The sequence below is a fragment of the Haliotis asinina genome, chromosome 2 (genome assembly GCF_037392515.1).
Source record: "Haliotis asinina isolate JCU_RB_2024 chromosome 2, JCU_Hal_asi_v2, whole genome shotgun sequence".
Lineage (NCBI taxonomy): Eukaryota > Metazoa > Mollusca > Gastropoda > Lepetellida > Haliotidae > Haliotis > Haliotis asinina.
Genome location: NC_090281.1, coordinates 46,300,479 through 46,323,812, shown reverse-complemented (window position 1 = coordinate 46,323,812; position 23,334 = coordinate 46,300,479). Strand labels below are relative to the sequence as shown.

Below are 23,334 nucleotides of genomic sequence, written 5' to 3'. Positions count from 1 at the left end.
TATTGCCAAACTTCCAGTTCTTCCCATTTGCCCCAAATTACATCTAGGAGTAGGCTAGAGTGCAGTTTACCGGGCGCGCGACCCGGGACTGCTGAGCGCTCGCTAATGAGCGCGCTATAGTGATATCGCGCTGTAGAGCTAGGAGTATATTGTAATGCTAAGGGCTGATGGATAAAGTGGGTATAGTTTTACGCCGCATTCAGCCATATTCCAGGTAAATAACGACACCGGGAATGACCTCTGTGTGTGCATGCACGTGTGTACGTGCATGAGCGTGTGTGCGTTGCAGCGTCATACAGAGGATAACACGTGCTTCTTGGAAGACTTCGAGGGGATAAAGCGAGGACGGAGCCTCTGGAAGTTGAAACATTAAGTGTGGCAAACAATTATCGGGTTTGACCCAGGAAACACGCTGGTTTACGGCGAAACACAGCCACACAATAACACTCATATACCGACACTTACCAAAGCCGTGGGGAATTGGGGACTGTCTAGCCAGGAATTCTAAATATGCTGTTTGATTCTTCGGATTATGAATAAAGGCAGATCCAAGTCCTTGGAACTGCGGTCCTAACCTGAGTGGCGGGTACGAACCGACATGCTGCTTTTACAACAAGCTCAGGAAATATCACGAAAATGTAAATAGTTCCATGCTCGTTATATCCGTGAATTGATATCTCGAATGTATTCTTCCGTCCTGATGACACCCATTGACAAACATATACATTTATTCCAAGGCGAACTAAAATGCACGATCTTCGAAGTCAGCGTCGAATTTGGCTAAAAAATCTTTATCTGGAGGCTTTTGCTACATTGCCACGGTTTTGAGAACTGCAGATATATGTAGCACCTTACCTCGCATACCTTACCTCATCTGCCCTTGCAGAGCTGGGTTGGAATGATGTTCAATTACTAAGATCTGCACTCATTCTGTTTTCGAACAGACAAACGCCCATCAACTTTCTGAACGTTCATGTGACGTGGTATCCGTCATAAAAATTACTTACCGTTTAATGGCTACATAAAACAGTGTGCATAAATTCAGAAATGATCGTGGCCAGAATTTGAGGTCATTTATGGTTAGTCTGAAAGATTATTGACATACGTTTTCTTCCAAACTAACAGTGATATATTCGCGCTCAATGTCATGACTTCCAATAACTCTGGGGTAAATGTCTGTTGTTCCAGTAACTCCGGGGTAGAATTCAGTTGTTTAAGTAACTCCGGGGTAAATGTCAGACGTTTAAGTAACTCCGGGGTAAATGTCAGACGTTTAAGTAACTCCGGGGTAAATGTCAGTTGTTCCAGTAGCTCTGGTTTAAATGTCAGTTGTTTAAGTAACTCTGGGGTAAATGTCAGTTGTTCCAGTAACTCAGTGGTAAAATTCAGTTGTTTAAGTAGCTCCGGGGTAAATGTCAGTTGTTCCGGTAATGCCAGGGTAAATGACAGTTGTTCCAGTAACTCCGGGGTAAATGTCAGTTGTTCCAGTAACTTCGGGATAAAATTCATTTGTTTAAGTAGCTCCGGGGTAAATGTCAGTTGTTCCAGTAGCTCTGGTTTAAATGTCAGTTGTTTAAGTAACTCTGGGGTAAATGTCAGTTGTTCCAGTAACTCCGGGGTAAAATTCAGTTGTTTAAGTAGCTCCGGGGTAAATGTCAGTTGTTCCGGTAATGTCAGGGTAAATGACAGTTGTTCCAGTAACTCCGGGATAAAATTCATTTGTTTAAGTAGCTCCGGGGTAAATGTCAGACGTTTAAGTAACTCCGGGGTAAATGTCAGTTTTTCCAGTAGCTCTGGCTTAAATGTCAGTTGTTCCAGTAACTCTAGAGTAAATGTCAGTTGTTCCAGTAACGCCAGGGTAAATGTCAGTTGTTTCAGTAACTCCGGGGTAAATGTCAGTTGTACCAGTAACTCTGGGGTAAATGTCAGTTGTTCTCGTAGCTCTGGGGTAAATGTCAGTTGTTCCAGTAACTCTAGAGTAAATGTCAGTTGTTTCAGTAACGCCAGGGTAAATGTCAGTTGTTTCAGTAACTCCGGGGTAAATGTCAGTTGTACCAGTAACTCTGGGGTAAATGTCAGTTGTCCCAGTAACTCTGGGACGAATGTCAGTCGTTCCAGTAACTCCGGGGTAGATGTCACTTTGTTCCACTAACGCCAGGGTAAATGTCAGTTGCTCCAGTAACGCCAGGGTAAATGTCAGTTGTTCCAGTAAGTCCGGGGTAGAATTCAGTTGTTTAAGTAACTCCGGGGTAAATGTCAGTTGTTCCAGTAGCTCGGGTTTAAGTGTCAGTTGTACCAGTAACTCTGGGGAAAATGTCAGCTGTACCAGTAACTCTGAGGTAAATGTCAGTTGTACCAGTAACTCTGGGGTAAATGTCAGTTGTTCTAGTAACTCTGGGGTAAATGTCAGTTGTTCCAGTAACTCTGGGGTAAATGTCAGTTGTTCCAGTAACTCTGGGGTAAATGTCAGTTGTACCAGTAACTCTGGGGTAAATGTCAGTTGTACCAGTAACTCGGGTTTAAGTGTCAGTTGTACCAGTAACTCTGGGGTAAATGTCAGTTGTACCAGTAACTCTGGGGTAAATGTCAGTTGTTCCAGTAACTCTGGGGTAAATGTCAGTTGTTCCAGTAACTCTGGGGTAAATGTCAGTTGTTCCAGTAACTCTGGGGTAAATGTCAGTTGTACCAGTAACTCTGGGGTAAATATCAGTTGTTCCAGTAACTCTGGGGAAAATGTCAGTTGTTCCAGTAGCTCTGGGGCGAATGTCAGTTGTACCAGTAACTCTGGGGTAAATGTCAGTTGTACCAGTAACTCTGAGGTAAATGTCAGTTGTTCCAGTAACTCTTGGATAAATGTCAGTTGTTCTCGTAGCTCTGGGGTAAATGTCAGTTGTTCCAGTAACTCTAGAGTAAATGTCAGTTGTTTCAGTAACGCCAGGGTAAATGTCAGTTGTACCAGTAACTCTGGGGAAAATGTCAGCTGTACCAGTAACTCTGAGGTAAATGTCAGTTGTACCAGTAACTCTGGGGTAAATGTCAGTTGTTCCAGTAACTCTGGGGTAAATGTCAGTTGTTCCAGTAACTCTGGGGTAAATGTCAGTTGTTCCAGTAACTCTGGGGTAAATGTCAGTTGTACCAGTAACTCTGGGGTAAATATCAGTTGTACCAGTAACTCGGGTTTAAGTGTCAGTTGTACCAGTAACTCTGGGGTAAATGTCAGTTGTCCCAGTAACTCTGGGGCGAATGTCAGTCGTTCCAGTAACTCCGGGGTAGATGTCACTTTGTTCCAGTAACGCCAGGGTAAATGTCAGTTGCTCCAGTAACGCCAGGGTAAATGTCAGTTGTTCCAGTAAGTCCGGGGTAGAATTCAGTTGTTTAAGTAACTCCGGGGTAAATGTCAGTTGTTCCAGTAGCTCGGGTTTAAGTGTCAGTTGTAGCAGTAACTCTGGGGTAAAAGTCCGTTGTTCCAGTAACTCTGGGGTAAATGTCAGTTGTACCAGTAACTCGGGTTTAAGTGTCAGTTGTACCAGTAACTCTGGGGAAAATGTCAGCTGTACCAGTAACTCTGAGGTAAATGTCAGTTGTACCAGTAACTCTGGGGTAAATGTCAGTTGTTCCAGTAACTCTGGGGTAAATGTCAGTTGTTCCAGTAACTCTGGGGTAAATGTCAGTTGTTCCAGTAACTCTGGGGTAAATGTCAGTTGTACCAGTAACTCTGGGGTAAATATCAGTTGTACCAGTAACTCGGGTTTAAGTGTCAGTTGTACCAGTAACTCTGAGGTAAATGTCAGTTGTACCAGTAACTCTGGGGTAAATATCAGTTGTTCCAGTAACTCTGGGGTAAATGTCAGTTGTTCTAGTAACTCTGGGGTAAATGTCAGTTGTTCCAGTAACTCTGGGGTAAATGTCAGTTGTACCAGTAACTCTGGGGTAAATGTCAGTTGTTCCAGTAACTCTGGGGAAAATGTCAGTTGTTCCAGTAGCTCTGGGGCGAATGTCAGTTGTACCAGTAACTCTGGGGTAAATGTCAGTTGTTCCAGTAACTCTTGGATAAATGTCAGTTGTTCCAGTAACTCTGGGGTAAATGTCAGTTGCACCAGTAACTCTGGGGTAAATGTCAGTTGTACCAGTAACTCTGGGGTAAATGTCAGTTGTACCAGTAACTCTGGGGTAAATGTCAGTTGTTCCAGTAACTCCGGGGTAAATATCAGTTGTAGCAGTAACTCTGGGGGAAATGTCAGTTGTTCCAGTAACTCTGGGGTAAATGTCAGTTGTTCCAGTAACTCTGGGGCGAATGTCAGTTGTACCAGTAAGTCTGGGGTAAATGTCAGTTGTTCCAGTAACTCGGGTTTAAGTGTCAGTTGTACCAGTATGGGTAAATGTCAGTTGTACCAGTGACTCTAGGGTAAATGTCAGTTGTACCAGTAACTCCGGGGTAAATGTCAGTTGTTCCAGTAACTCTGGGGCGAATGTCAGTTGTACCAGTAACTCTGGGGTAAATGTCAGTTGTTCCAGTAACTCGGGTTTAAGGGTCAGTTGTACCAGTATAGGTAAATGTCAGTTGTACCAGTAACTCTAGGGTAAATGTCAGTTGTACCAGTAACTCTGGGGTAAATGTCAGTTGTTCCAGTAACTCCGGGGTAAATGTCAGTTGTTCCAGTAACTCTGGGGGTAAATATCAGTTGTTTCAGTAACTCTGGGGGTAAATGTGAGTTGTTCCAGTAACTCTGGGTGTAAATATCAGTTGTTTCAGTAACTCTGGCGTGATTGTGAGTAGTCTCAGTAACGCCAGGGTAAATGTCAATTGTTCTCGTAGCTCTGGGGTAAATGTCAGTTGTTTCAGTAACGCCAGGGTAAGTGTTTCGTCAATCCTGTGTGCTGATAATCTTGATTACTTATCTAGAAACCAGTTTTAAAAACTCGACACTTCAAGCATAATCGTTAACGCTGCTCCTCTGATAGGACACGCAACAACGTAAGTGTAAACGGTGTTATTCTGTTGCTTATCAACTTTATTTTAGTTCCTTTGTTTAATGCAGCTGGGTAGTTTTAGGATCGCTTCGGTTGCGCTATGAAGCAGTAATTCCACTATTTAGTTAAGATATATCCTCATGGAAACAAATTAGGGAACACGTGATAGTACAAGTGTTCCTTTATATATTCCCAGAATTTCACTCACAGTGAAAGACATCTGGAAAAGGAGAAAGGAACACTTGTAATTTCTTGTGTCCCTTTATTCGTTTTCATGATTATAGTTGCACTGATTATCCCATCTGCTGTTTTGAATTGGTCACTTGTGATAGCTTGTTTCTCTGGACTGTGTTTCATGACACCATCCGTTCATCGTTTGTACATGGGTTGCTTTCTATGGTCGTATAAGGATATAAACACCCAACTCAGATGCAACTGTTGTTTCGTATTGTCATGGTGTCGGGTCCAAGACTTGGTCCTCAACCATCCATGCTTGTCGCAAGCATGACTAACCCGACTAACGAGGTTGGGCGGTCAGACTCGCTGATGTGGTTAACACTTCGTATTCCAGTTGATGCTCATGTTGTCACTGGTTTCTCTGGTCCATTCTGGACACAAACAATGTAAGCCACAAACAAATAAACCTAGTATTGCTATGTACCAATGTAATACTATACACACCGACGTAGGTGCAACTGTCGTTTTGTCTTTTCGTATACCCATACAGACACATCAACTCTAGTGCAACTGTTGTTTTGTCTTGTCGTATACCCATAAAGACACATCAACTCTAGTGCAACGGTGTCTTCTGTTGGTCAGTGGGCGGTGGGGTAGCCTAATGTTTACTGGTCACGCCGAAGACGCTTTTCGATTTCATGTCAAAACATTGATTACAGAACAGTCTCATTTCCTGTTTACTGGGATCCGTCCTATTGAGCAACTTAGTGCGATAACCAGTGCAGAATTTTTAGACTATGTCATTTAACGGGATGCATGAATATTAATCAGTAAAATCTGATAAGTGTAAGTACTTGTATATTGCAACACTACGCTCCTTCTAATCCTAGCAAACATGTAGTACAACGAGCTCTTACTTGGAAATCGTGGAAATCTCAAAACAAGGCTCTGCCAAACCCCCAAAATAATAATAATGATAAAAAATATTTTAAAAAATAATAACAGAGCCAGACGCATTGCGAATCATTTTACGACCTCACCAAACAGGGGCGGTCTGTGATTCCATAGTAAAGATGTGCTGCCTGAACCTCGACATAAAGTATAGAAAGACGGCGTTATCAAATTTTATAATTAAAATTCATTTGTAAATACCATTTTCTTATGAAACAAGGAATAGGAATTCATTTTACCCAGAGTTGTTAGTGGTGTCTATTTTGAATTTCACACTAGAAAATTCGGATCGGCTGAAACGTAGGTCATTATCTGAAGGGGTTAATCAGACTTATGTTTCGGTATGGCGCATGGGAACAAGATGTGACGCTCATTTCCGGTGTCCCTCTCCGAGAACATTGGAAGATTGCTAAAAGCGGTGTCAAACCATACTCGTTCACTCATTCTATTAGTCACCAGGGCAACCATGTAGATTTTGGTTCCATTGCTTCCAGACACTATGAGTCGACTGTTCCTGGGAATCCTGCTGCTAGTCAGGTAAGACAACCAAACACCACCTGTCATCAACTCGTCGTTCCTCTTGTTGAAATTCCCCTTGGATTCCTTGACCATAACTGCACCAGTACCACATTCGATTGAAATTGGAATCACACTTTCACGTCCTGGTTGGTGAAGTTCCCGCTATATCCTAATGGTCTATAAATACCGAAATCTGGATGCAATAGAAGGATGTGTCATGATGCTAGGAATCACTGGTTTGTTGCGTCCAAATGTGAGTATTCACAGACCACAACGATGCAGATTCAAAAATCTGTGTAATGGCGTCCATCATCCAAAAATTTGCTTATTAGCATCATACCTGAATGGTGAAATCAGCCGTATGGGCCACTCTTTTCAGAAGAGACATATAAGTGTTTGTTTTCTTTGACTGCTGAAATGTTTACCCGCAAGCCTTGGAGAACAAGACATATGACTTCCAAAGGGCATGTTTATATCATCATCAATTATACGACAGCACTGACGGTGCTTCTTGAACTTTGCGTTTTACAGGGACATACTTAGTGTTTCTTAATAGGGGTTGTAATATTCACGTTCAAGGGGCAGCCGAGGATCTTTTAGCTTGTTCCGCCGTGAATTTTTATAAAATTAAATGCTGTCAGATGTAATTTCCTGCTTTCTGAAGCTGAAAGTACTCCATTTATGTAATGTATAGTTTTATCTAAAATTATTTTTTTAATAAAAATTCTTTGTTCAAACGTTTTGCTATGTGCATAATGTTCAGAACTAAACATGTTAAATATGTTTATGCAATCCTTTTAGTAATGAAGTCTTTAGTTGGTTAAGTATCATTATGTATTGCACAATATGCCTTCAGTTTTTTTCTTCGGTGCCAGGGTAGACACTCAAAAGAATGTTAATATCAATACGTATTTTCATGTACAAAAAATACTCTGTAAAATAATTCTAGTGTAGCTCCCCTCCTCCCCTCGGGCTGGCTTCGGTCCTGATTTAACACACTTTGCCTTAGATAGTGGAAGGTGAACTGTATGTTGTATGGGTGTTGTTGCTGCTGCTGCTCTTGTTGTTGCTCTTGTTGTTGCTCTTGTTGTCCACACACATTTTTACTTCTTCCGGATAACATAAAGTTAATGTTATGGTTCCATGACATAACACATATTCTGAGTCTGATAGGAAACAACAGAAAACAGCGACACACCCCACCCCAACCCAGTCCCCAAACATAAATAAAAGTGAAAAAACCCAAAACCCTAACAATACACAACAACAACAAAACAAACAAAAACTAAAAACAAACAAACCAGGCACAATTTTCAATTCCCTATTTATTCTTTATTCTTTGTGATAACACTGGTAATTTGTCGTTTCAGCCCTATCTTCGCTCAGAACTTCGACCAAATATGGGCGGACATGAACCCTAATGGCGGTGATCTCACTCCTGACGAGATTGGGGTGTTCTTTCGGTCGATGATGAGACCACGTACGTTTTTGTGCACTTACTTTTTACAATCCCGACTTCTGTGTAACATTGTGAAACAACGTCTCGTGCGGCCATCGACTGGTCATTTGACGTATGGCGGTGTACGCCATTCAGCGGTACATGACGTCGGCCGTTGCAATATTTACGTAGCAACATGCGAGGTCAAACCATATTTTCACTTTGCTCAAAGTTTTTATGTTTTATCCAAGGCAAAGCGTGTGAATAAATATTTGATATCGATATTAAATACGGTCTTCAAATGACATCTACTGTAATATTACACTCTTGGTATTACAGATCCACAGTAGACATATGAAAACATAAAAATTAAATGCCTCGTTTGGAGAAATCTGATTGGCTCATACACGATGCTCGTTGACAGTCAAACTCGAGTGCCTTATGGACTATTAACTGAGTATTACTATTTAGTCTTTTGCTTGATAACCATGTTTTTCTTTTTCACTAATACGTCTGAATAACCAGGGGCATAGTTAACTTTTCTTAATAAGGGGGCTCACTGTCAACGTTAAAAGAATCTTAAGTCAATACTTCGATGCATAAAAAGTAATCTGTAAAAGAATTCTAGACGGGCAGCTGCCACCCTGCCTCCTGGTCTGCCTACGGTCATTCAACATCTATCAGAGCAAATTTCATTTTTTTCAGTCAACTATTCAGACAAAATCACGGATATCAAGGAATCACCCGACGTAGTCAATGGAACATGACGCCTTCGCTCTCTGAGAGTAATGTCATACCACTTACAACCGTTAGAGCTCATGCACAGAGGAAGAGTTTCAGAACATGACTGACGACTGTCGACTGTCGACTGACGTAGTTTAAATATCGATACATATCATGTTGTTGTTTTTAATTTCCTTTACTTGGTGTATTTAACAAACTTCCATCGTTCTAAACACAAACAGTAGCTTCGCTTTCATCATCGTGCCCTTTACGCGCTATTAACTTGCACCAAAGTTTAGTGCTATATGAGAGACGGAGCCCAGCTTGGGTCTTTACAGTTTTGAGTGGCAACGAAACTAGAATCCTTAGAGACATGCCTACTGTCCCCAAGTTTGCGGTTTTTTAGACCTCCACTATTTGAAAAAATAGGAACTTAACTTTTACTTTTAATTGGGAGGTACATCGGAGTCAATGTTGATGTGATAATAATGAATGTTTTGAGGGCACTTCCATCACAAATACGACTGGTGTAATACGTGAAAGTTGCATATATACGATTTCCATTTTCAAACAAAGCCCCCCAAAAGGCTACAAACAAACACTAACAATTGTGTGATGGAAGGTGACTGTCAAAAATTATGATCTGCAATGATTTATCGACCTCCTTGAAACCCGTCGAAATCAGGAATGACACCCCATGCGTGTGTATGGGGCTCCTGCGTTGTGTTAGGCATGGTGATAAAGAAACAAGGTGGTGCGATCGTAAGACGTCTGTCGTTGAAAACTTCTTAACGCTCATACTTCCTATCCAATCTGAAAAAATGAAAATACACACACGCACGCACGCACGCACACACACACGTACACTTCAGAGCGTAAGGGGGCAGCTAAACATGACTCCAAAGACTCGCTACGGACGTCCAAAGTGAGTGAATCCTGTTTGTGGTATGGTATGGCCGTCAGTACCGAGTGTGTGAAATGTTAACAATAGCGCCAAAACTCAGATGCATGCATCTGCTGTTGCAGCACCTGGCGTCAATGACCCGACGGCTCTGACTCGGGTGGACTTCAAGGCCTTCTGGACGGCAGCTTACGGGGACACGGAGAAGATCGCTGACGGGCTTTTCTCCTTCTTTGACGGTCACAAGGATGAAATCATCGATGAACAAGACCTGCTCCCAATGATGAACATTGCTGACAGTAACGGTAGGTATGTGTACGTCAAGGGTAGTGTAATGGACGCCAGTAGCAGTATATGAACGCCAATGATAGGTCTTGAACACGAAAGGGTGATACATGACAACAAAGGGTAGATATATGTACGGAAACGGTAATCATATCGACGTCAAAGGTAGGTGTGTGGACTCCAAGGATGTATATATGAACCGAAATGGTAGGTATGTGAGCAACAAGGGTAGATATATGGACACTAAGGGTAGGTATATGACACTAAAGGTATATGTATGGACACTAAGGGTAGGTATATGACACTAAAGGTAGATGTATGGACCCTAATTGTAGATATATGACACTATGGGTGGATGTATGGACACTAAGGGTAGGTATATGACACTAAAGGTAGATGTATGGACACTAAGAGTAGGTATATGACAGTAAGGGTAAGGGTGATTCACTCATATAACTGTCAATGCTAATTTCTCACGCTCCACTAAATATGTTTCGGTGAACATTTGAGCTATGTTAATATGTTGGTTATGTTTTAGTTGACGTTTTGTATTCAGCTAGGTATTAAGTTGGATATTTTATGCATTATTTTCATTACTTTAATGCTTGCTATATTGTTCCCTGTAATTTTACTATAGCACACGCCACCGCCATATAGCTGGATTATTGCTGTGGACGGCGTTAACTAAACCCTCTCACCCACTAAAGCATACAAAGCGTATACATTGTTCCGTTCCTAAATTTTAGCTGACGGCGTTCTTGACAGACAAGAGTTTGATGCCTATATGACTATTGTAAGTATAGAGTACTAACTTACTGTAATACTTTGTAAGGCTTCTATCGCTGTTCTGTCATTAAGTTCCGAATCGATTTAAACTAGTATATAGATTGAAGACCCGTGAAGATCCGAGTTAGAACTTCCGAGAAGATCCGAGGTCCTCAGCAACCTAAGCTTTTCGTAAGAAACAACTCACGGGATCGAGTGTTCAGGCTCACTGACTTGGTTAACACATGTCATCGTTACATTGATCAGTACTCATGCTGTCGATAACAGGATTGTTTGGTCCAGAGTCGATTATTTACGGACTGCCGGGATACAGCTGGAATATTGCTGAGTGCGGCGTAAAACTACACGACAAATATGTTATTGAATGTTTCTCCCGCGAGTTATATTTTACGCCGCTTTTAACAATATCCCATCATGCAGTGTGATGTTAGCAGTGAAAGATAGAATGTTTGAAAAATAGAATTATGATTTAGGTGTTTTTAATATTCATATCCCATGCGATGCTCATAACATCGATCACTGGAATATCTGGTTCAGCCAATCGAAGGTACTAGACCGTAACCGCTGCGGTGAAACGCAGGGGCAAACCGGGATTCGAACTCGCAATCATTGGATTTGACGTCACAAGATGAGAAGGTAAAATGGTAACTATGCACTAGGAAATGCATGTATAGAAATTGTTGAACATGTACATCTTCTTACCGAGTCTACTATTCTCTCATTGATTGTCAATATATGTATGTGTGCATATGTACAGGCTTACGCCTACGCTGAGAATCAACGCCTGTTGCCTGGCAACGCTCACAATGTCCATGTGCAAGCCCACCACCAGCAACTCGCGAATCACCACCAACACAACCCACACCTTCACCTCGGGAAGCCATTCTTTGGATAAGAGATGTGTTTAATAAATAAAAGTTTAATCTACTGCCAAGGAATATTTCGTTTAAAGAAAATCCTTTCTGTGATAGATTTTTGCTTTGCTTTTTGATCAATCAGCGCCTTAAAATTAAAATTGTACATATATGTCTATGAAGACATAGCGTCAGAATAATTTACAGAGTTGACCAAATATGCAAGTGTTCGCTCTCCACGCCGAATACCCAGGTTCGATTCCTAACATGGGTACAATGTGTGAAACCCAGTTTTGGTTTCCCTCAGTGTGATATTGCTGGAATATTGCTATGAGCGATATCCCAGATGCCCCTCGCAGTGGAGGCCATCGTCTCAAACACGGTGATGTAGTGCAGTGGTTGACGCACGGGTACAAACACACACCAGAAACGATGATATACTGCAAATACTAACCCCTGTCCAATTTAGCGATAACAGGTAAATGCACAATGCATATAGATCAAGATTATTGCAAAATCCGTTACACGTGAAACTTACCTCAGATTTCGAAACATAAGTTTAGTAAATCTCCTAACTGAGACTCAGAGTAAATATATATCCCATTCTCCATATTGCCAAACTTCCAGTTCTTCCCATTTGCCCCAAATTACATCTAGGAGTATATTGTAATGCTAAGGGCTGATGGATAAAGTGGGTATAGTTTTACGCCGCATTCAGCCATATTCCAGGTAAATAACGACACCGGGAATGACCTCTGTGTATGCTTGCGCGTGTGTACATGCGTGAGCGTGTGTGCGTGGCAGCGTCTTACAGAGGATAAGACGTGCTTCTTGGAAGACTTCGAGGTGATAAAGCGAGGACGGAGCCTCTGGAAGTTGAAACATTAAGTGTGGCAAACAATTATCGGGTTTGATCCAGGAAACACGCTGTCAAAAGCACCAGCGGCAATGGCTGTCGTTGGTGTATGGCTGAAACACAACCAAACAACAACACTCACATACCGGCACTTACCAAAGGCGTAGGGAATTGGGATCTGTCTAGCCAGGAATTCCAAATATACTGTTTGATTCCTCGGATTATGAATATAGTCCGACCCAAGTCTTCAGAACTGCGGTCCTAACGTCAGTGGCGGGTACGAACCGACAGCCTGCTTTTACAACCGGCTCAGGAAATATCACGAAAATGTAAATAGTTCCATACTCGCTATATCCGTGAATTGATGTCTCGAATGCATTCATTCAGTTCAGTAGACAAATACATAATGCACCAGCACAATAAGACATGAGTTCATATGTTCACATGGGTAGATGTTATAAATTTACACACTGAAAATATGGCAGTAGTGGTGACCATTTTTGGTCAGCTTGAAATATTTTATTATTCTTATTAGCAATAAACTTTTCAGTTTTGAAAATAACACCTAGTATTTTTAGACATTTTTCCAGTGATACCTTGGTGTTTTTAATACCTGATACATGGATGTATATTTTACCAGCAAGAAGTATATGGTTCATTAGGACAGTATTATTTCCCCCAATTAAAACTGTATATTTTACCAGCAAGAAGTGTATGGTTCATTAGGACAGTATTATTTCCCCCAATTAAAACTGTATATTTTACCAGCAAGAAGTGTATGGTTCATTAGGACAGTATTATTTCCCCCAATTAAAACTGTATATTTTACCAGCAAGAAGTGTATGGTTCATTAGGACAGTATTATTTCCCCCAATTAAAACTGTATATTTTACCAGCAAGAAGTGTATGGTTCATTAGGACAGTATTATTTCCCCCAATTAAAACTGTATATTTTACCAGCAAGAAGTGTATGGTTCATTAGGACAGTATTATTTCCCCCAATTAAAACTGTATATTTTACCAGCAAGAAGTGTATGGTTCATTAGGACAGTATTATTTCCCCCAATTAAAACTGTATATTTTACCAGCAAGAAGTGTATGGTTCATTAGGACAGTATTATTTCCCCCAATTAAAACTGTATATTTTACCAGCAAGAAGTATATGGTTCATTAGGACAGTATTATTTCCCCCAATTAAAACTGTATATTTTACCAGCAAGAAGTATATGGTTCATTAGGACAGTATTATTTCCACCAATTAAAACTGTATATTTTACCAGCAAGAAGTGTATGGTTCATTAGGACAGTATTATTTCCACCAATTAAAACTGTATATTTTACCAGCAAGAAGTATATGGTTCATTAGGACAGTGTTATTTCCCCCAATTAAAACTGTATATTTTACCAGCAAGAAGTGTATGGTTCATTAGGACAGTATTATTTCCCCCAATTAAAACTGTATATTTTACCAGCAAGAAGTATATGGTTCATTAGGACAGTATTATTTCCCCCAATTAAAACTGTATATTTTACCAGCAAGAAGTATATGGTTCATTAGGACAGTATTATTTCCACCAATTAAAACTGTATATTTTACCAGCAAGAAGTGTATGGTTCATTAGGACAGTATTATTTCCACCAATTAAAACTGTATATTTTACCAGCAAGAAGTATATGGTTCATTAGGACAGTATTATTTCCCCCAATTAAAACTGTATATTTTACCAGCAAGAAGTGTATGGTTCATTAGGTCAGTATTATTTCCCCCAATTAAAACTGTATATTTTACCAGCAAGAAGTGTATGGTTCATTAGGTCAGTATTATTTCCCCCAATTAAAACTGTATATTTTGTCAGGTTAAATTAATCTGTTGTTTTATCCTCGATATATTCTTTCATTTTCAGCCAGAATGTTTTCTCACATTCACATTCCAAACACATTTTCAGACACTAAGTTACAAAATGAGCAAAGTTCAACAAATTCTTTTTTTCTATATGTATATAATTATTAATAAATTTAAATTGATAGTAAATCAGTTTAGTATCTTTGGTGCATCTTCCGTATTTTTGAAAATATGTTCCCATGGGATTACAGTGTCAATGAGTTGTTGCCATTTTTCACATGAAGAAGGAAAGTTTTCAGTACTTATATGTTTATCATAGGAATATCGGGATCTCTTTGGTGCTGAAAGTATATCAGTGATGTGCTAATATAATGATTATGAACAATCAATAGATTACTTCTAACATTATGTTTCCATTTTCTTGGTATATTTGAAAGAACCTGATAATAATCAAGAACTGTGCCTTATATTTTGTAAGTTGTCTTAAGTTCAATAAATGACAAAATACCTTGATCGTTACACAAGTCTCTTATAGAGTGAATACCGTTAAGATACAAATGTCTAATAATAAAATTACTGTTTTGGAATTGATGGTTGAAATCTCTGTAAAATCAATTTTATGAGTTCTATAAAATATTCCCCATGCCGCTAACACATCTTTCCAATAGGGATTCATTATATTTACATAATGTTCAGTATTGGCCCCAAGCAGTAATATATCCTTGAATGGAAGAAATGTGCTAGGGCTAGTATTTTCATTTTGAAGATATTTATTTGATACTGACAATTTTAATGAGTTTATGAATACCTTTACATTAACCATTCTGAGCCCCCCTTCTTCACATTTTCTAATAAGTGTTCACTTTATCTTACCCCGCTTATCATTTCATATGGATTTATAAAATATATCGTTTAATTTATTAATGAATTCCTTTGGAGGATTTAGGAGTGAAGTGAATACATGCACCAATAATGAAAGTGCTAAAGTTTTAACAACCATTACTTTCCCTATAATTGTCAAATTTCTTTCCTCTAATTCCCTAGGGGTTCTATTTAATGAACCCAAAGGTTATTCAAGTTAGGGTTAATCCTTATTCCTGTATATCAAAATCCCCACTGTGCCAAACAAGCTTAAGATCCTTTTATAACATCATGTTACTACCTGCCATTGAGCCTATCCGTACTGCTTTAGTCATATCTACATGTATTCTTAAACCAGAGATTTTGTAGAAATTAAAGAGGGTGTCGATTGCTACCTCACATCCATCCAGAAATAATTAAGTATCATTTGCATATTGTCCAATTTTATGTTCAGCATTATTCAGTGTAATTCCTTTTATTGCACTGTTGTTACGGATCATTATTCCTGCAATTTCTGCCACTAAGAGGAATATGTAAGGAGAGACTGAGTTGCCTTGTCTGCAACCCCCTTTCATTGTGAAAACATTGAGACAAAAGACCATTTTGTATAACACATGATGTAGGATTATTGATTAATATTTTGACCCTTTTTCCATATTGGACGCTAACGCCAAACGTTCCTATTGTTGTCAAAAGTTTTTTTTCAAAGTCAATAAATAACAACAGTCCCTTTTTACCTTGTAATTTTGCTTCAAACATAATATATAACAGTCTAATGTTCTCACTAATACACCTTCCAGGGATAAACCCTGTCTGAGTTTCATGAATACGTGTATTCAGTTTTGTTGGTAATTCTACTGACTATACATGTGCTGAGTACACAGAATCCAATAGGGAAATTGGGTGTCCTTTTTTTAATAACTGTATACTTTTGTCAGCGTTGGGAATGCATCTGATGATGCCTCTGTTAATTGTTGGACTTAACATATTTTGCCTGAATGTTTCTGATATATATCTACAAATCCAAATATGAAGATCTTTACAGAAAAATATAGAGAATTCTTTTGGGAAACCGTCTATTCCTTGTCTTTTGTTATTTTTCATTGATTTAACAGCTTGCGTTATTTCATCTATCGTAATGTCATATATGTCAGTTGTTCTGGTAACTCCGGAGTAAATGTCAGTTGTTCCAGTAACTCTGGCGTAAATGTCAGTTGTTCTGGTAACTCCGGGTTAAAATTAATGTCAGTTGTTCCGGTGACTCCGGGCTAAACGCCAACACTCCCGGTAACTCCGGGCTAAATGCCAAAACTTTCGGTAGCTCCGCACTAAATAAAACAACACAATCCCAAGCGATACGCAAACCGGTGACCCTTCAGGGAGTGCCGTGGGTAAAAGATAAGGTCTCATCAGCAGTTCACTCTGCTTTAGCTGGGAAGCCAAGGTGGGTATCTGCTTAGATTATGCGTGTTAAATGTTTTTTTCATCTGTTGAATTAAAAATTATAAAGAATATAGTATTAAAATAGCAACATATATGGAGCGTGTCTAAAACAAATGTGATATGTTCAATTGTGTTCCCATAGTTCGTGAACGTTGTTCATTGAAATGGCTTCTTTCATATTTAATCAGACTTTCTAGAAGTTATTCACAAATGACCTTAGCATCCTCATGTGTACGAATTGCAAAAAATGATACTACCAGAAGCACAGATCTAGCGAATGAGCGAGTGAGTGAATCTAATGCCGTTTAATTTGATTTCATGTAGGGGGAAAGCTCCAAATGATCTGCACGTGCATATGTGGGAATATGATTCTCTTTTTCGATCCCTGGTCACCTCTGGTACTCCTGAGAAACTATAGACTATAATTGGACACACTTGTCCTGACGCGTCCCGAACACCCATGAACGTTATAAAGACCCCCTCAACCCCACCGAAAGTAAGGGGGCAGAAGAATTCTAATCGACTTATGATATTTACGCAATCGAAAACTGATATTTCAGCACCATTTATTCCGTACAGATTTTGAAATAATAATCTATGTCTGGGAAACATTTAAAAAATATAAATTGGACTAGTTAAGACTGGGGTTTGAAATGATTTAGCAGCCGCAAAGTTGGTTTCTTGACTTAAAAAGGGGCGGCGGGAGTAACCTGTTGGTTAAAGCGTTCGCTCGTCACGCCGAAGACCCGGGATCGATTCCTCACATGGTTACATTCCTCACGTAGTAAGCCCATTTCTAGTGCCCTGCCTGATTTTGTTGGAACACTGCTAAAAGCAGAGGAAAGCTATACTCTCTCATTCACTTTTGTTTCAACTAAATCATTCGAGGATGAGATATATTAAACTTTTATTTAAATATAATATGTATCAGAAGTATTATTCGGTAGTTGCCTTTCGTTTATTTTCTAAAAGTTTAAAACAATTCATATGAATATTATTTAAAACATCTCTGAGTAACGCGTTTATTTTTGCAGAATTTTGCACACTTCAAATATTTCAAATCTAAAATAAAAAAGATGATCCGACAACCGAGGGGTATGTTTTTCCTTGCTTCTCGGTTTTTATACGATTGATACACTAAAGTGGACAATGCATTGTCCAGCTCGTGCTGGTCCGTGTTTCGAATATTTTACCTCATTTTATATAATATACGTTCTAGGGATAATTATCAGATGTGAAGTACATAGATGTATTTTTAACTTTCCTACTTTACAATAACCTTTGGATGTCAAAATGAAACTATTAATCCGTTTCAGATGCAGCTGAAATTAGTTTGCGTGTTTGTGGCTCTTATCTGGTGAGTTATTCGGACACATTACTTCGCCAGATTCCCCTCTTATTAAGGTTTATAGTTGAAACAAATAAGGATTACCGTTTTATCACCACCGTAATAATACAATGGCGTTTAACATAAAACCACTATGACATAATTGACATAAATTTTGTATGATTTTGAAGCGTATTCATGAAAGCAAACAAGTACACTCTTCACAAGAAGAAACGCAAAATGAAATTCAAAAATGATGCTTACGATTTTGTACACATATGTAAACTCAAACATTTCTTTTGGGTTGCACAAAATTTCTCTGGAATGCTTTAGAAGATCATGCTTGACCAAACGCAACCAAAAATGATTTTCAACGTATTTATAGCGGTAATGATTGTTTCTCACGTGCAAAGCATGAGTACAGCATGCGACTATGAAAGATCCAAACGAATCTCACAATTTTATCCACGATCTTTGCAAGTACTGTACACGAAAATGGGACGTCTCAACACCACCGATCGAAATCACACAATTAGACGATTGTAAGCTGGCGAATCAAAGAATGAAGTGGCAAGGATCTTCAACGTTAATCCCAGCACTATAACTCGATTGTGGGATCGATTTCGTCAAACAAATTCGACAAATGACCGTCCAAGATCAGGAAGACCTAGAGTCACCACACCTACTCCAAGATCAGTACATCCGGGTAACCCACTTACGTGACCGCCATCGTACCGCACAAGACACAGCACAAGAACAGTTTGGAGTCAGAAGAGTGTCCGATCAGACAATCAGGAACCGTCGATGAGAAGTAGGAATACAAGCCCAAAGTCCAAAAGTTGCCCCCTCCTTGACACGACCACGTCGACGTCGACGTCGACGAGTGAGATGGTGTAACATGGTGCTGACATGGGACCTTGCAAACTGGAGGCGTATATGGTATTGCGATGAGTCCCGTTATCTCCTCAGGCGACGTGATGGTAGAGTCCGTGTCTACAGACGACGTCATGAACGTTTTACTCCTAACTGCATCAGACAGGTGGACATATTCGGAGGTGGGAGTGTGATGGTGTTTGGGGGATCTTATACACCCACAGATCGGAACTTTTGCTTGTCCAAGGCAATCTGACGGCCAATCGATACATCGACCAGATCCTTCGTCCGCACGTCCTTTGCCTTGTTGATAGTGAACGGTAGATCTTCCACCAGGACAGCGCCAGGTCCCACACAGCACGTGCCACCGTGGACTACCTGGCCAATGACAACATCAATACCCGCCCCTGGCCCTCCAGATCCCCGGATCTAAACCCAATCGAACATCTTTGGGATCAGATCGACAGACGGGTACGTCGACGTCGTAATCCACCACAGAATCTTTAACAGTTGTTCCACATGCTGCAGGAGGAATGGGGAAGGATTCCACAGCAAAACATCCAACACCTGATTCGATCTGTACCCAGGAGGTGTCGGGCAGTGGTAGCAGCTGGAGGTGGTCATACGAGGTACTGACTTCAACACCACCTGATTGACAGCAGTAATGACTGTGATGACTGTTACATTCAATGCATTGCATTGCATTGCTCCCAAAAATTTCATTTATGTATCTTTGTTTTCCGCTGATCTACACGTCCCTGTATAACACAAAATTTTCATTGATATTTGTGTTTTGCGTTTCTTTTTCTTTGAAGAGTGTAAAATGATATGATTCCTTTTCTGATGGTCACCCGAATTCACTTACAGGGGTTTTAAATACGTTGATATTTTTGTAATCTTTCAGCTATGGTGAGGCGCGGGATTACACGCCAGTCTGGACAGACATGCTGAACAACAACTCACCACCCCTAACAACGACTTTGATCGGGTTGTTTTTTAGGGGAATGATGAGACCAAGTTTGTATTACTTAATATCATTTAGGTTGTGTACACGCGAAAGGGGGTGACTTAAGGGCCGAAAGGCTGCAAATGTTTGTGACGGATTGAGGCCATTAGTCGCTCTAAGATCCGATACCATCTTCGTTTGTGATGTGAGAATGGTTTGTTAGCACCGTGCGACTCTCCTTAAATAGTCGGACACAGTGATGACCAAGGACCTTAAGGACCGCAATTTGCTATGCAGATTTTACACCCTTACGCGTCCCAGGATCCGATGATCGGGGGTTAAATCCCAATTTTTCATCCGCTGCTCGTCACAGCGAGGCCCTTGCTCTATGGTATCATTCGGTAGAATGACTACATTTATCCACTGACGTGCCTACACGTCAATGTACCACATTTCCTTTATTAAGAGCCGGGTGTCTATTAAGCGTCGGGCCTCTAATAAACGCCAGGTCTCTAATAAGCGCTGGGTATAGACCTAAAGAAATATATTAAGGAATGGTCGTTAAATCATAATTTCCTGTCATCCACACGGAACGCATGAAGGTTTTGTGCTCATCTGGGTACCGGTATTTTGCTAAGCACCGGGAATCTAACAAGCGCTGGGCCCCTAATAAGTGCAGGGTCTGGAGGTCCCGGGGCGCTTTTTAGAGGAAATACCGTATGTTGCTTTTACTACTACTCAGGGTTCCGAACCAAGAAGCGTTCGTTACATTACGACCTGTCGTAACTCTATAGAGTATCATAGGCTTACGAATGTCGTAGCGCTACGAACGCTTTGTCGACCGGGACCCTGGCAGTTTCTGATTAATCGCCGCGAGCAATTAGTTGGTTTTTAGCGACTGTGCGCTATATTGGATGACTAATTATTATCAACCCACGAACCACTGCTCTCTGTGAAGACAACTTTCTCGTAACGTGGGTTGACGTTGTATTTTCTACAGCACCGGACGCCTCAACGCCAACAGCCACGACAAGGGATGACTTTAAGTTCTTCTGGATGAACGCCTACGTAGAACCTGAGAAAATTGCCGACGGTCTCTTCTCCTTCTTCGACGGCACCAAAGATAACGTCATCACCGAGGACGACATCCAGCCCATGATGAACATAGCTGACACTGATGGTAATCTGGTCTCCTTCCTTGTCATCCAAGGGAGGAACCGCAAGTATCACACGTTACAGGCAGGATGAGTTAGGAGGTACCACCTGATCCTCGGTGACACACAGGAAAAGACGTTGACGTACTCTAGATCTCTCGTTTTGCCAGATTAACTGTATGAAAGATTTGGGGCTGTGGACTAGAAAAGTGACTGAAAGCTATGTTCATGCCAAAGACCCGGATTAATTCCCCACTTAAGTACAATGTGAGAAGCCCATTTCTCGTGTCCCCCAGCAGTAATGCTGCTGGAATATTGCTAAAGGCAGCCTAAAACCGAACCCACTCACTCATGAAGATAAAACTACACAAGTCAAATGTTAAAGTCAAGTCAAATGATGTAAATTGTATGAAAGACCTCATATAGTTTCAGTAGTATAAATATAACAGATATTTAAGGGGATACATACAGGATTATCGAGGCAAATTATATAGGCATTGATTGGTAATAAGCTGAGGTCGTCCGGGAGGCGAGACATCCGGATTATCGGCGTCCAGAATCATATGAACTTATCATAAATTTGGTTCGATAATAAATATTGTATGAATAGCTGAATTTTGTATCGCATACGGCGAATGATAAGAATTTCAGAGTTATTCGCATATATACTAAACAAACAACGTTATACACCATGGATTTGTTGTAATGCGAAGTCCGAGAACACAATACTCCAAAAATCTTCATGGTAACTAACGCCTTTTGTTCAGCGTACTAACGATGTACAATTAATACCATCATCACTCACAAACCTCGCAAAAACAAAAATCAGCAGATATCGCCGAAATTAAATGATTTTTTAAAACATTTATTTGTTTTATTCAGGGAGCGGAACTATCTCAAGAGCTGAGTTCAACGCTTACATGGATCTGGTAGGTTTAACAGTTCTATTATGGTGTCGCCCTCTTCCTCGTTATGACGAGAACACACACAGTGAGTTGTCGCCCTCTTCCTCGTTATGACGAGAACACACACAGTGAGTTGTCTATGATGCTGCTGTGTTGTTTCCCCAGGCTGAGGATATTGTTCAGTTCTACCTTAAGGGTGGTTGTTTGTTTGAAAGAGTAAGTTATTAAGATATGGGGGACTGGGGTAGCCCAGTGGTTAAAGCGTTCGCTCGTCACACCGAAGACCAGGGTTCAATTCCCCACATAGTACAGGATGTGAAGCCCATTTCTGGTGTCCCCAGTCGTGATATTGCTGGAATGTTGCTAAAATCATACTCATTCACTCACTCTTAAGCTAATGGAGCTCCAGATCTTGCTATCTCCGATCTCTGGACGGTTCATTAACCAAGCATTTGTTTCGTTTGGGTTTTGTTTATCGCCGCACTCAGCAATATTCCAGCTATATGGCGGTGTAACTATCTGATTATAGTCAAATCTAGACCAGTCAATCTAATGATCAACATCATGAGCATCGATCGCAAATGGAATACGAAGACATTTGTCAACCAGGTCAGAGAGTCTGACCACTGGATCCCGTTAGTCTCCTCAAGCATGGATTACTGTTCAAAGATAACTTCTAGCAAGGGTCTCCATGGGTCTTTTAAAGCTTTTGTAGATACTTTTCCAAAAGCATTTCAGATGAACAGTGTTCCTCGCACTGGTGAGTGGGATTTGAGGGTGCACATTTCGTCATCAAAGTGTAACTGAGCATTAATAATGGCGGCCAGGTTGATGATTTTGTTTTAAAAGAATAAAAAGAAAAAGCCACGCGTCTTTAACAGTGGGTAAGGTTCATAAACACTGTGTAATACAAAGTGGTGTTTACATTAGTGAAGGAAAATTAAAACGGTAAATTGTGTTTATTTTTTAAATTCAATTTTTATGGTACTTCAGGCGTACGCTTACGCAGAGAACCAACGTCTGCTGCCTGGCGGGATCGTCCACCACAACACCCACCCACACGACCACGTCCACAACGTCCACGTCCCAAATGGAAGACCCTTCCTCGCGGTAGGATAAATCTGTAGTTGCTTGATGTGTGGCAGTAAACAATCCCATCATTGCGGTTCGTTGCTATATATCTTGCAAGTCTGATATATGTTTGTTCAGAGCACGACTGGTCGAATCGACTCTTGCCTTCCCTAGTCTCACATGCACGCACGCACGCACGCTTGGTCTCATACTATCTCACAGACATGCGAGCGCTTTCTCTCTCTCACACACGCTTTCTCTCTCTCATACACACCACACTTTCTCACACACATACGCCACGCGCACTCTCGCACTCTTTCTCTCTCTCATACACACCACTCTCTCTCTACCACACACACTTTCTCACACTTTTTCACACACACACACACTTTCTCTGTCATACACACCACACGCTCGCTCCACTCTCTCAAACACACTTTCTCTCATATA

General features: G+C 40.5%; 2 protein-coding genes across 2 annotated transcripts; both read left to right on the top strand.

Moving 5' to 3' along the window:
- The first annotated feature begins 4,934 nt into the window (after window positions 1-4,934).
- On the top strand, window positions 4,935-11,719 carry LOC137272588 (uncharacterized). Its single transcript, XM_067804979.1, has 6 exons — window positions 4,935-4,975; window positions 6,594-6,636; window positions 7,989-8,098; window positions 9,806-9,985; window positions 10,712-10,758; window positions 11,509-11,719. The coding sequence occupies exons 2-6, from the start codon at window positions 6,599-6,601 to the stop codon at window positions 11,644-11,646; spliced, it is 513 nt and encodes a 170-aa protein (XP_067661080.1). The 5' UTR covers window positions 4,935-4,975; window positions 6,594-6,598; the 3' UTR covers window positions 11,647-11,719.
- Window positions 11,720-16,557: 4,838 nt separating this feature from the next.
- Window positions 16,558-22,975, top strand: LOC137272587 (uncharacterized). The gene is made up of 6 exons (XM_067804978.1): window positions 16,558-16,609; window positions 17,925-17,965; window positions 19,713-19,825; window positions 20,755-20,934; window positions 21,791-21,837; window positions 22,807-22,975. The coding sequence occupies exons 2-6, from the start codon at window positions 17,925-17,927 to the stop codon at window positions 22,930-22,932; spliced, it is 507 nt and encodes a 168-aa protein (XP_067661079.1). The 5' UTR covers window positions 16,558-16,609; the 3' UTR covers window positions 22,933-22,975.
- Window positions 22,976-23,334: the final 359 nt, after the last annotated feature.

Excerpts from the sequence above, each read along its gene's own strand:
- LOC137272587 (XM_067804978.1), top strand. The coding sequence starts at position 17,925 with ATGCAGCTGAAATTAGTTTGCGTGTTTGTGGCTCTTATCTG. Across the intron at positions 19,826-20,754 it reads TAGGGGAATGATGAGACCAA|CACCGGACGCCTCAACGCCA; the intron begins GTTTGTATTACT and ends TATTTTCTACAG. Across the intron at positions 20,935-21,790 it reads GAACATAGCTGACACTGATG|GGAGCGGAACTATCTCAAGA; the intron begins GTAATCTGGTCT and ends TGTTTTATTCAG.
- LOC137272588 (XM_067804979.1), top strand. The coding sequence starts at position 6,599 with ATGAGTCGACTGTTCCTGGGAATCCTGCTGCTAGTCAG. Across the intron at positions 6,637-7,988 it reads GGAATCCTGCTGCTAGTCAG|CCCTATCTTCGCTCAGAACT; the intron begins GTAAGACAACCA and ends TTGTCGTTTCAG. Across the intron at positions 10,759-11,508 it reads TTGATGCCTATATGACTATT|GCTTACGCCTACGCTGAGAA; the intron begins GTAAGTATAGAG and ends GCATATGTACAG.